The sequence below is a fragment of the Taudactylus pleione genome, unplaced genomic scaffold (assembly GCF_031769625.1).
Source record: "Taudactylus pleione unplaced genomic scaffold, aTauple2 ptg000095l, whole genome shotgun sequence".
Classification (NCBI taxonomy): domain Eukaryota; kingdom Metazoa; phylum Chordata; class Amphibia; order Anura; family Myobatrachidae; genus Taudactylus; species Taudactylus pleione.
Window position 1 is genome coordinate 15,919,010 of NW_028284497.1, and position 14,656 is coordinate 15,933,665.

General features: G+C 43.6%; 1 protein-coding gene across 1 annotated transcript in view; it reads left to right on the plus strand.

The window, feature by feature from the left end:
* Window positions 1-14,656, plus strand: part of PSME1 (proteasome activator subunit 1) — a 27,509-nt gene continuing 12,853 nt past the window's right edge. The window contains exons 1-3 of the mRNA XM_088470012.1: window positions 1-161; window positions 8,010-8,042; window positions 8,157-8,219. Of these exons, the coding sequence (XP_088326138.1) occupies window positions 123-161; window positions 8,010-8,042; window positions 8,157-8,219 (135 nt within the window). The 5' untranslated portion in view covers window positions 1-122. The remainder of the gene's footprint in view (window positions 162-8,009; window positions 8,043-8,156; window positions 8,220-14,656) is intronic.

Below are 14,656 nucleotides of genomic sequence, written 5' to 3' on the forward strand. Positions count from 1 at the left end.
AAGTCCCTTCCTCTTTACTTTCACTTTCTCTTAAAAGCTGTAACGTAACGTCTATATTCACAGGAAGAAGAAGACACATACAGGACGTTCTCCCTACCTGTGACTTTAATTGTTCTATAGAAATGGCAGACGTACATATTTCACCAGCAGCTGTAGACAAGGTGAGAGGCACAGTAGGTGTATGTGTTTCTAAATATGTATACATGTGTGTGTATGTATGTATGTATTTATTTGTTCTAGGTCCAGATATATATATATATAATATATATAGTATATATCACACATACAAAGACACCAGTTCTGTGGGTACTTTTTAGCCCCTAACTATCTCTATGCTTGGCACATTTCATATTTCAGTCATATGGGTAAGGACGGGGCGTGTGCGGGGTAATGTGAGCACCTCCGAGTCCAAACACGTATATATTACACGTATTTATGAGATTACATGAGTAGGTAGATAAAAGTGTTGGATGCACATGAATGTTATCTGTTGTAGTCAGGGAATGTCACAGGTTCTTATAGTAACTTTATATTAAACAGCACAATGTCATACCACGCACGCTCACATTATACAAAGATCCATTTTCACAACACACTAGCAAGCAGTATACTGTGAAAACAGCATTGTCATAAGGCTGAGGCCTGTACTCTGCTGAACTTATATGTAGCTTACATTCTATACACCTTACAACGCAGACACACATACACACACTAGGGTTAAGTTTGACAGGAGCTGATTTACCTACCAGTATGTGGGAGGAAACCCACTTAAGGAAGGAAGAACATACAAACTCAAGACATATAAGGGCCATGGTTGGAATCTAACCTATGACCCCAGTACTGTGAGTCAGAAAAACTAACCGTGCACAGTGGCTTGCACATATAATCGCTTCATATAATAATATCTATAGCAACTAGGAAATGTATAGTCACAACTCACAATTAAAGGTTAACAGACATTACGATTTGTTTGGCCTGTCAAAATTTTTGCCAGTTGAAAACGGAGTCTTACAATACAGAAAGTGAAGGAATACGATCTGCAATTCAACTAGCGGAAGATCTGAAAAGCAAGAAACATGAGGATTAAATGACAAACCAAATGAGGATTAAATATCACTACAAATCTCTTGCATGCAGCCAGGGTATGCGTTGTTAATATACACACTTGTCTGTTTGCTGGGGTCTGCAAATCAGCCTTATAGTTTATGTCTACCCTAACATGGCCTACACTACAGAAATAGTGAAACCTCTACTAGTTTGCTGGGACATGGCGTGGTGACTTTACCAGCAGTATTTGCACAAGCCTCCTGTCAGGCGTTCACCTGGCAATGTTCTCCCACCTTGCACTATCCTTGTCTCAGAATCATGTGTCTTATAACAATACTTTATGATCATGAATTACATGAACTATTGCTTTTAAAATTGCATGTTTTATTTTACTCTATTCTGTTTACCAATTACTGGCAGCTACTGGAAGCAGGGATCTAGGGTGGAAGTATGGGGGGGATGGAATGTGGTGTTAACAATCATATAATTGAGGCACCCTCTGTGACATATTGCAGCAATTCATGGCACTATGGGGGTATTCAATTAGGCTGCGAAAAGTCGGAATCGGCGATAAATTATCGCCGATGATGTCATTTTCGCATGTTTCAATTAACCCCGTATTCAATTTCAAAGACTTCTCGCAGGTTCGAAAAGTCTTTGAAAAAAAACAGGGATAAGTTTTCACCATGTTTTTAATGGCGAAAAAAAAGGGCAGAATTGGGGTTTAGGGGTGCAGGCTTAAAAAAATTAGCCTGTACCCCTTCTAATGTCATTTAAAAAGGAACTGTGTAAAAAAAAAAAAAAATCGGGACACCCCAAAAAATTTACTTTAATTTTGGGGTTTAAAAACAAAAAAAAAGTGTTTGAAAAATTATTAAATTAGCGGAATAGCCTCAGGGGGGTCCTCATGTATGCAGCAGGTGTTTTCTAGAATGCGGGTGCTAGCGGCAGGTGCATTTTTGCAGAATTTTGAAAAGTCATTCTAGGGACTTAAAAAAATGCTTACCCCCATTTTCATGTACCCCAAATTTGATGAGACCACTTAAAAAACCGGAAAAAAAAAACCTAAGTGCTCTTCTGCATCACTTCTTCAATGTCGGGAAAAAAACACCTGCCACGGCTATTTAAAACCCCCGACTTTCTTTTGCAGCCAAAAACGGGGTACCCATAGTGATCCCCCATATCTGGACAGCATTAGGGGGGTCCTACAATTAATTCCCGAAAATTCCCGTTTTTTTTCGTTCCTCTAAATTCGCCGGGTCCCGTTTTTGCAGATTTTTAATTGAATACTGGGATAAAGCGGGCGCGTGCCCGATACTTTATCCCAGGAAAATCTCCGATGTGGAGCAAAAAGTCCAGCACAGACTTTTCGCTCCCTTATTGAATATCCCTCTATATTGTGGGGGGCAAGGGCATGATGGCGTAGTTCATAGTGAATCGCATCATCACAGCCTTGCCCTCTTCCCGGGAGTAGTGGCCAGAGGTTTGTGATGCAGGACATCTCCAGAAGATCTTCTCCGCAGTTGGAAGTCTACCGGAAAAACTCCTGGAGTGTAAGCAAGTATATATGTACAGTATGTATGTCCACATTTTCACAGTCATTTGTTTTGTGATTGGGATAAATGATTATGGGCTCCATTTACCAGTACTATTTTTGGGCATCATATTTAGTTTAGTATCACATGATACTAACAAATATGCCATGATATTTCACATAATTTACCTGTCCGGTGAGGTCTGCGGTGTCCCGCCTCTCTGCGACATCCTCTGCTGAGCTGCTAGCAGCATAGCGCTACTAGTGACGAGCTACTGACTAATGTCCATACACGATGGGCGCATGAGCATAGTACAGAAACCCAACAGGGACTCCGCAAATCCTGGAAGAGTTTGCTGAAGCCAGAAAGGTTATTGCCGGCAATGGAGACCATACCAATAACACCACCTATTGATGGCGTAAGTGGTATAGTCACCAGCTGTTTTTTAAACAGATGTCATAACTCCTTTAGGGAGTCCAAGCATGTCCGACATATTGCAAAGTTGTGAACTGACCCTGTTTTATTATGTGAAATGTGTTTAGGTTTTGTTGTTATCTTGATACAGCTTTAAGCCATATATGTGTACAGTGTAGTAGCGTTGAGGTCAAGAGTTTGATTTATGACTAGTCCTGTCACTGTGTAGAGTTTGTTGGATGATGAGCACTCCTGCGCTGCCTCCATCCTCAGTGCAAACAGGTAACTGAGCCAGCAGACTTGCCGGAGCTCAGCAGATTAACTGACCTCCGACATACACTAGTGCACATTAGTGCCTTAGCCACGCATCTTTACTTCCTGGCATTCCAAGTGAAGGGACATACCTCCGAGACTCCCGCAGATATACCAGCTCTGCAGAGCCCACAGAGTACCGCAAGTACACAGCCCCATACACTGACATTATCAACAGGTTATGGACCCAGTCATGGCTCAAACCCCAGATACAGTCTTTAACTAGCACAAGTGGGATCTGAACCCAGGCAGTTACCAAATCCAGCTGCCAAAAGACCAGATAGCCCGAATATGGAACAAGCCGATATCAAGATCAATAAAGATGCAAACAACACGGAGTAAGAGGATCTGAGTGAGTACAGAGGATTCTTATTCACCTGTTTGAGAGAAATGTATAGTGCAGGGATCAGCATGAGTTTTGAGAAGCTGTCAGGTGCAGAAAACTATGCTACATGGAAATTTGTCATGGAGATGCAGTTAAAGCAAGAGAAGTTATTGAAAGTTATTAGCAACCCGGGTGATAATTCAAGCTCTAGAGAAGTACATTGAGCTATGGTAGGATCGGTCTAGCTATGTAATCACACGTTTATTCCATCACCCAGGGTAAAGAGACCTCACATGATTTGTGGGAAAAGCTGTGTACAGTGGATATGTCAGAGAACTACGTAATTCACAGAAAAACTGATCTGCTGTGCAGCACAGCAGATGGCCGACATATTTGAAAGATATATGAGTAATCTGCTGGTGTGTGTGTGGGACCCGCCAATTGCCCGTACACATGCTGCAGGGACCCGATGGTGATTGACAGCTTAACTGGGCAGGCAATTTAAATACACGCTCAGTTCAACTGTCAAACCCAGCACATCGGGCAGGTGATTGGTAAGTATGTACCCAGCTTAACTCTGCAAATAGCTTCTGAAGATAAAGGGCTAATGAGAAGAATTAACTTCAGGTGCACATTGTATGTGAATGATTGCAGTAGGCATTATAATAGATGATGAGGAGGTTGCAAAAGCAATGCTGCAAAATCTTATGCAAGAGTATGACTTTATCTCTGTTCACTTTATCTCCATCCAAGGCTTAGTAAATAGACCCCAATGTCCTAAATGCCGCAAAATTTTGAGACAATTACTCTATGCTTGAAGGTGAAAGGCAAGGAAATTGTCACAGCCTTAGAGATGTATTAATTGTGCCTAACCTAGGAACTCATTTAATTGCCATCACTGTACTTGAAAGGAGAGAATACAGAGTCCAATTTGCTAAGCATTGGTGTGTTGTGTACAACCAAAGAGGGACTGTAATTACTGCAGCAACCTGTTACCAACAAATATATACCCTAGGCACAGTGCCATGCAATGGTAGCTGCTGAATCCAACCAGTCAATGGAGCTGTGGCACAGGAGGCTAGGACACCCAGTCTATGACAAAATACAGATACAGAAGCTTCTAAGTGGTATGGCGACTGGGTTGTCAATGGACAATCCTGTAAGACCAGAATGTGAAAATTGCGTATGGGGCAAACAAACACGTTGCACTTTTCCCAAGTTTGCATCCAAAGCACAAGTGCCATCGGAATTAGTACATATTGATGTGTAAGGACCAATGGAGGTAGAAATCATGAGTGGGAAACGTTACTTATTGACACTCATTGATGATGCTACAAGGATGACATGTTTATTTTCTGACGAACAAAAACAAAGTAACAAATTAAGTTCAAAGTGTACAAAAATCTCATAGAAAAACAAACAGGTCTGAAACTGAAGGTACTAATATCTGACAATGGCTGAGAATATGAGAATAAAGATCTAGCCAACTACCTTAGAGAAAATGGCATACCAAATCAGATAATAGTTGAAAGAACTCGAGCCATACTTTAGCCATGAATGATGCAATTCTTGACTAAAAATTTTGGGCCAAAGCAGTACAAACAGCTCTTTATCACAAAAGTACCTAAAGAGAGAATACACAAACCTAATTCTAAATCTACTGAGTGCATCATGCCATGATACTGTAAACAGAGCAAAGGTCTATGGGACCCTAGCAACAAAAAGCTCGTACTGTCAAGGTATGTTGTGTGTTATGAGATAACTTCAGCTAAAGACAGTCAGAATATTGTACAGCCACAGATATTTGTGATGCTACTCATACCTGCAGCTGAAAGTGTGTCAAAGAATGAGATATTGAATGCTGATAACCATTCGAGGAGCAGGAGTTCCAAGAGAAGCAACAAGGGGAAACCACCAAGAAAGTATAGTGAGGAGTTTGTTGGACTTGTTTGCTGTGTGGTTTAGACACTTCATGAGCCAAAAACAAGTTGTGTTTGGCAAGAATGGAAATCTACCATTAGTCCTTAAGTTAAAGGCAAGTGTCAAAGGTTGTATGTCTAATATCAAAAGGAGAAGATAGAGAAGTACTTGCAGTTGCCTTCCCTACTGTTGGGACTAAATGTAATTTGAATGTTTCTGTTTCAGAGAAGGCCATTGACATTGCTATCAAACATAATTTTGTTAGGGAGCTGATAATAAATGTTTTGGTTAATGTGTTTCTTGTTTCAGGTGACACGTTGCCGACATGTTGACAAAAGTTTTGATTTCTCATGTCCAGAATGTTTTCTTGCAGGGATGTAAACTGGAACATATTTGAATGTATTTTCTTGTTGTTTAATGTTATGTTTGCATAACCCTTCTTGGTTCTCATTACATGTGGGATGTCAAAGTGTGTGTTGCTCATGTTGTGCCATGTGATGGGGGGCAGTCTTGAGCAAGGGGGGATGTTGGATGCGCTACCTCCATCCTTGATGCAAACAGGTAACTCTAAGCCAGCGGTCTCTAGGACCTACCAGAGCTCAGCGGAAGGCCTGAACTCCGACATGTGCCACTGTGAATGAGCGCCTTGTTCGTGAGTCTTTCTCCCTGGCGATCCTAATGAATGGACACAACGCTGAGACTCCCACAGATATACCCGCCCAGAAGAGACTACAGAGGACTGTATCTTATGCTCATTGTTGTTTTACCTTGTTCAATAAACCTAAGATCTGGTTTAGCTGTACCTTGTGTGGATTACCCACCACCATCACCGAACAACTGCACAACACACTTAACACCTTATGCACACTGGCCCAGTGTATTGACTGTTATCTAGTGGGGCTATTTACATGACCTTAAATCCACCAAGTGTCATTCCACTGCACATCTTCACTGCCGCCACTCTGCTAAAAGTTTATGAGACCAGCAGCCTCACATTAATAGGTTCTGGGCCCCATACACTGACACTATCAGCAGAGTTTGCGTGTTCACCCTATGTTAGCATGGGTTTCTTCCAGGTGCTCTGGTTTCCCCCCACACAGTTCAAAAACATATTGTAACATACAGTAATATTATCTCCTGTTAAAATGGACCAAGATGGCTTCCTCACACTCAAAAGTACAAAAAGCATTATATAAATAAAGAATTATTAATATATATATATATATTTATATTACTGTGTATGTAATAAATAAATATATATATATATGTGTGTTTATGTGTATAGTTTTATCATTATCTATAGTGTAATGTTAATCGAGTGCTATTTTTATTTGCTTTATCAGATCTATCTTTAGACATCGGTATACATTTATTTTTAAGAATACCCCCACAAATTGGCCAAATACCAAGGTTTTTTTTAAACAAATTTTGATCATTGCCAAATCTTAAAGAACTGACCAACAAAATTCAGAACTTGATTTTGCTGCCTTGTTAGTGCCCAGAACATAGAACTCTAAATAGCTAATATTCTCTACAGTATTTTAGCATTTAAGCTACTACAGCTTCATTTTCATTTTCATTTTTTACTAATAAACTTTTTAATTGATACTCAAAAGAAATGAACAGGCGATTTTATGGCATAAGCAATGTTCATGTCACCTGAGTGTCTGGTTTATTTATTTTTCTTTCATTTATGGGAGCCTTACACACATATTTTATTTTATAAGAAAAGAAAATCCGTGCAACATTAAGTTTAGTTAGGCCAATATGGTGATTTACCTCCAGGACAGAAAACATCATCTGTTATGGATGCACCATCCAGGTGTAAAGATGAGAATGTGGTGCTGCTTTGACATAATTGATTTAAAACTGTACCTGAGGGTACAAGAGTCCCAGCTAATGTGCTACCTTAGCAGTCAGTCTCTGTCCCACTGCTGTAGTGATGTTTTCATTGCTAGAAATTGTCACACAAATGGAAGCTAAGGATGACAGTGAGATATACAGTAGGGTAAAGGCGGCCATAACTGTGGTTGCTAATTTAGACCAAATCACCAAGGGGGTTGAAAACTATTACAAATCCATCCAGATTTCAATTGTTGTGTGTTGTCATTGGGCAGACAAACTTAATGGCGCGCAAGACATTTGGCTATTTGGCATGACTACTGAAAGATTGAGTTTGTCCATTTTGGTTACCCACATATGTGGCCAAATTAGATCAATATGTGGCTGTTCAGTGATTAGAACCTAGAGCTGGATTTTATTGTTTGTACATCTTAAGAAGATCCTTCTGTGACGGGCATCGTAGCTGGCTGCTCCTAGACTTGGTTAAAAACTGGGTCTGTTTCAGGACTATCAGGTAGAGCTGTCTACTATATATATTGTAATACAAAGCAACAGATCAAAACCATATTCATTATAAACAAACCTGTTAACAATCTTTTTTTGTACTACTGCAGGTGGATGATTTTCGCAGCCAACTCTGTAAGGAGGTAAGGAGATGTTATTCTATTACTTGAGTAATCTGTCTGCTTTGTCATTAGTGTTGTCAGACACTGACCTCCCCCTGCTCTCTCCCTCTCACACTGTTCCCTATACTTCTCCAGGCTGATTTGCTGATATCAGTGGGATTTCCACAGAAGATTGCTGAGCTAGACAAACTCCTCAGTGTAAGTTGGGTGCATTCTCAATAACTATGGATACATTGCTGTTTGTAACCGTGAGTTTTACAAATCTACATATTAAGGGTTATTTACTAACAGCATTTACTAATTGTCAAATAGGTGCAAAGCTTAGTTACTTTTGCCAAATGTTCCTGTTGGTGGTCTTGTGAATACATAGGAGTGTGTCTACTTTCTTGCTTTTAGGAAGTGACACTGTGATATTTGTAGCAATTCATTGTTGTTGAGTTGGCAGCGCAGACGGTGGAAAAATTAAAAATGTTATTTGAAAGTTCAGCCTACTATAACTTTAGGACCTTCACCTTAATGAGTTACTTTTATTTTTCTGTAAAATTCTGCTTGTCGTAATTTATGTTCAGTTATAATTGTAGGAAAACATAAGGAACGTTTTCATTTCCTGATTTCATTTGAACATTTGTGCTAAATCTATCCCAGGAACAAGCAATAAAGAGTATATTCAAATAGTTTTGAATAGTATTTGTCATACGCCGGGTCGCTGGTTATGGTTCTCAGCATTACATGGAGTTTTTTTCTTCTGTCTCTCATCTCAGTCCCCCTTCTTCCCCCACAAAGTTGTCCCCAGGGAAGGATAAGCCTAATGGGGCATATTCATGCACATCATGGTATGATCACGCAACTTTAAGGCATGTGACTGTGCTCTCTTACTTATTTATAACTCCTATATATATTGGGACAACATTTAAAGTTTCTAAATCCAGTCATGCCTAGGGGTTGGGTACGGGATGCCGGCGGTCAGAATACCGATGCCTGAAGGTAAGTATGCTAACCCTCCCCCTAACCCCCCCCTCCCGCAGCCTAACCTTTACCCTCCCCCTAACCCTAATACTTACCATCGGGATACCGGCGATCGGGATTCTGGTGCCAGGATTCAGACTGCTGTCAGGTTTCCGGCACCGGTATTCTGAGCGCCGGCATCCTGACCGCCGGGATAGTAACTACATCCCATGTCTAGTCCTTATGAAAATGATACACTAATACTGCTATCTCCATAGATTCAGCATAGCCCCTCTGTGATCATCACCCCATGCGCGAACGCAAGGGGGGTTTCTGAGTACCTAGAAATCAACCCTGCCCGTTGCTACAGCTACCCGCACTCCTCCCCCCCCCCCCCCCAGGGAGGCTCCATTTGCCGGGCGCCCGCTGAGATTTTGTTGCCGGCGGACACTCGGTTCCTTCCCCACAGTGGCAGCCGTTGGCTGGAGCTCACTCCTGAGCTCCAGCTTCCAGCTCCCGCAGTGAGCACTATGGGAGAGACGTCATATTTGGAAACCCCCCTTTCAAAATCCTGCATTTGCCAGTCCCAGCCCCGTAATCTTCTATAACTACCATTCTGCCATCATAGCACTTTCTCAGCGTTCCCTAGGCTCAGGCTTAACCCCCGTCAGACAGGAGATACATATATTCTGTGGGTGACGTGTGTTGGTATCTTTGCAAAGTTGAAAGGTGTATGATGGTCATACACCATACACATACCCATAGCAATCATTATGGTTTGTTGCGGCATTGCCTTGCAATGGCATGTAGCCATCGCCTGTTAACCAGCTGTTGTTTCAATCATTTGTTTACTGAATATTTTTTGCTCTGGCCCCTGGAGTTATTATCTTTCGTAGGCAGCTATTATGTGGATATTCAGAATCAACATAATTTCAATAGTGAAAATGTCGACATTTATAATGATGACATTGTCATAACCTCGACATTGAGGATGTCGCCAGGCACAATGTTGATAGACCATATTAGCGTGCGGCTGTGTTAGGGTTAGGGCTCAAATCCACTAAAAACGCTATGTTGACATGCAGACTGTCGACATCATATCCATGTTGACATTGTGAATGTCGACATGTCGATATAATGTTTATGTCGACATTCCGAATGTTAAAAAATTTTACTACACCCTTATCTGTTTTGGATTGGAGTGCCACCTTTCCTCATATATGTGTTCATTTCTATGTATAGTGGGTGGGGCACTTTTCAGGCTTTAGCTCCAGTTGCTTAGAAAATGTATTTTTGTAGGGATAGTTCAGATGGAAAGCAGAAGAGTGGCAAACGAGTACCTTGCCTAGGGTGCAATGAAGCCTTAATCCAGCTTTGCCTTTAATACATCCTGGCTTTAGGGTTCTACTTACTAAGCCTTGGATGGAGATAAAGTACCAGCCAATCAGCTCCTAACTAATTTTTCAAACACAGTCTGTGACATTGTAGTTAGAAGCTGATTGGCTGGTACTTTATCTCCGTTCAACTTTTCAAGTGTTGTAGGATCAGACCTAAGGGGTGAAGAGGGGACGTATCAATTGGGGCATTGCCTTGCCAGGGAATAGTCACAGAGCCTCTGTCCCTTGAGAAAATGCAGGCTAGGCCATCTCATGCTCATTGTTTTGCCATGTTTTACACATGTACGAAAAAATTTAATTTTGCAGGGAAATATTATTTAAATGAGATTCAAATTGAGAATAGAGGGCCTGATTCAGAGCCGCTCGTAAGCGGGTGCTCGTTTGCTCCGAGCGATGTTCGCACATCTGCGCATGCGTATGGGTCGTAATGCGCATTCGCCAGTCAGTGCGGTCGGAAAACATGTGTTCGCAAAATAGCGAGTGCCTGCTAATTTGAGTGACAGGATGAGGCGTTTGTGGGTGGTAACAGGGGAAGGTGCTTGAAAACGGGGAGTGGAGATCCTAACGCAGGCGTGCCAAACGGTCAAAACGGGCGTTTTAAGGGTGTGCATAATTAACAAAGCAGCGTCATCGGCCACGTCACTTGGTTGTCTCTTAGCCTGAACTGTTCGCATGTTTGCGGTAGGAAAATCCAACCACAAGCACTGCAAGCAGTTCAGACGCCTTTCGATGTACTCGATTAATCTAATAAATAGATAAGAGATGACGTATGATGCGAGCGGCCAGGGGGCGTCTTTTCAAAATAGCGAACGCATGTTTCGTTCGCTCGGTCAGACATAGAGGCGTCAACAGACCGCAAAAAGCGAGCGCTCAATTTAAATAGCCGTCCCCTTTTTCTGAACGAGCGAGCGCAAATAGCGTCCGGCGCTGAATCAGGCCCAGAGTGCATTCTGGGAATGTAGGGATGTTCTTTTATACATGATTGAGGCAGGGCATTTTTCTGTCGACAATAGCACTTTTACAGATCCTCAGGCGTAGTGGAAATAAACCTTAGCTTCTATGTACAAAGGGACACCTTATGCACTTTCCAGGTGCACTTTACATAGGAAAATACATTTCAAGGTACATTCAACTAATATATAACAATCAAATGTCTATTGTGACGTCTCAGGGCCAATTGTAATAAGATGAGTGTTTAGAAAATGTAAGCGTTTAGTAGTAAACTGTCACATTGGTCGAGTTTTATCTTCAAAATGGGAAAACATCTGGATGAGAGTTTAAATCGTGAGAGTTTTTTTAGTCTAAAAACATGTGAGTTTGCATGTTCTCGGACTCTATTACACTAGCCAAGTTTAAAAAGTGTGAGAGTTTACTGCTCTGCTCTCATATTTTCTAACCTCTCACTCTATTAAACTTGACCCTCAATGTCTCCTCCCTCTCATGATTTTGTTAATAAATAATGAGGCGCATCTGAGAATTTTAGGAATGAAGAGGTGTAATCATTGCCGTAACTAGGTTATTTGGAGCCCAGGGCAAAATGAAAAACGAAGACCCCCCTTCACTGTGTGCTCGCGAAAAAGTGGGCATGGCCACATGCCACAAGGGGCACAGCCACTGAAAAATGGGGGAGTGTTAACATGACACACCACCATTTCTCATCACTCTGGGAACATTCCTTATGCACCTTAGTGCCCCCAGTAGTAATGCCCCTTATGCAATGTCCCCAGTAGTAGTGCCCCTTATGCAATGCCTCCTGTAGTAGTGCCCCCAACAGTAGTGTCCCTTATGCAATGTCCCCAGTAGTAGTGCCCCTTATGCAATGCCCCCTGTAGTAGTGCCCCTCATTCAGCACCCCCAGTAGTCAGAGAGGTAGCATGGAGCCATGGTGCCCGGAGCATGCCTATACAAGCACCCATACACTCCCCCCCCCTCCGCACAGAGGGCCTGATTCAGACCCGCTCGCGAGCGCTCACAATCGCTCGCAAGCGGGTCGATGTTGCCCAAGTGCGCATGCGCATGACAGAGGCGACTCCGTCGTGCGCATGCGCGAGATCCGAATAACGACAGCCAAGCCGTCGCTATGGGTCTTGCACCAAAGGGGGCGTGCTGTCGATGGTGATTGACAGCACGCCCCCTTTGGTGGGTGTGCCGGGGGCGTGGCGTTCCCATGGGAACGTCTACCGTCTGGGGCCGGCCCCACTGACATCACTAGTGGTGTCAGTGGGAGTGCTTTTGGCTCTGATAGGGTCTCGTCGCAAGCCCGATGGTCGCGATGGTCTTGACCATCGCGACCATCATTTTGGCCGCTCGCTATAGCTGCGAGTGGCTAGGAGGCCGCTCCAAAAAGTAGGAGGGACAGCCCTGATTCAGAGCGAGCGCTCTGTCAGAGCGTCCAGCTCTGAATCAGGGCCTGAATTTTGGTAAAGCGGACGTGGTCAATTCTACATTTTAAAAAAACATAACTGATCTACAGAGATAAGTCTTTTTCTAAATGCACCCTGTGCCGCTATCATCTCTCCCTTGTCCTATCTGAGTCCCTCTACTCACTGTGACTTTCTTAACCCCACCACTCTCCACCCAGGGCACACTGCTGTGTGTCACTTATGGCCCAACTTCACTCACTTGTTTCTGTCCAGGGTGAAGGGCACAATGACTGTCGTCAGTAGCTACCCTGCCCCTGGGTGCTCCTGCATACTAAGGTGAGCGGTGCCAGCAAGCCCCACCTCCACGGCACAGCACTCTCAGTCTGTCTCATTGTCACACACACATTAACACACTGACAGTGTGTGTGTTTCAAGGTCGCTTGGACAGTCCGGACGGAAGAGCTGGATTATCATTTCATGGAGTGCTAGGAAAGTTAAAGATTCACGGAATTTCCCCATTTGATCCGCCTCTGCATTGTCAGTATAAACCAGCATATGTCATATTTACTAACATTTACTCTATTGGTGTCGGCCTCTTGGTACTTCCAGTAGACGTCCAGTCCACCCTCTGAGTTCAGGCCCACATGCCTCTACACCATTTTTTTCCTTAAATTAATTGTGACCTTTGTACAAAATTAATTAATGTATTGTTACCTAAACCAACCCAATTACACATTTCCTACTATCTGTTCTCACTTGTGTCTATCCGTGCGTCTACCTGTTCTGCCTACTGCCTCTCTGTACCTCTATATGTACCCCCTACTATTTGTCACTGTGCCCACTTCTACCTCTCTGTTCCTCTATCTGTACCCTCTATTCTTCTCTGTGCCTCTAACTGTACCCTCTTCAGCCTGTCTGTACCCCATATTCCTCTCTGGGAATATGTGCAGCCTTCTGCTTCTATCTGTACCCCTATTCTGTGCCTCTATTGGTACCCCCTATTCCTCTTTGTACCCCCTACTCCTCTCTGTGCCTCTATCTGTATCCCCTCCCCCCTCCTCCAAGAAGTAGCGTGCCGTCTGTGCTCACTGTACTGTATGCCACCGCACTTCCTGTTCCCCATCCCCAGTGTCAGCCTGGCAGTGTACAGTTCAGTTCACTTGCCCCTGCTGGATGGCGCCCTCCACGGTGGATCGGTGAGTCCTGGGCGGCTCCTCTTTCCAGTCTCCTCTCTTGTGCAGTGCAGTCCCCGCCCATCTGGTGTCATACGTCACATGCACAGCTCGGGGTCAGGAGCGAGGATAAAAACTAACGCGGCTCGGGCTGTCACTGATTAGACAGCTCAGGGCGGCAGGTGCCGGTCAGGCTGTGGTGTGCCCTCTAATCATTTCAGTGCCTGGAGCTTGCTCTCCACTGGAGCTGCCCTCCCTACGCCCCTGCCAGTAGTAGTGCCCCTTATGCAATGCCCCGTTGTAGTGCCCCTTTACAATGCCCCCAGTAGTAGTGCCTCTTAAAAAAACACAAACAAAATTATACTTACCAAAATCCCTGCTCATGCCGCTGTCTGCTCCTCCCTTCCCGCTCAGCACTATGGGAGAAACGTCATGACGTCTCCCCCTTCACACACTGCAGGAGCCGGTCGGCGGAGCTCATGAGTGAGCTCCAGCTCGGCTCCGCCCTGGGTGCAGCAGCCAATAAGTCTGTCTGACTCTTCTTGGCTGCTAAAACACCACCACGTGTTTGTTTTAGTGTGTTGTGCTGCAGATTGCACTGCCCTGGTCCGACGGCGCCCAGGGCACGTGCCCCACCCAACTCCCCCACGTTACGCCACTGGCTGTAATTAATTAAGAGGCTGATCCTAAAGTAAGATGTTCTTACTCGTTTGTCCTTCCGGACCCACATATGAGCAAGCACCTCCTATACAACATTA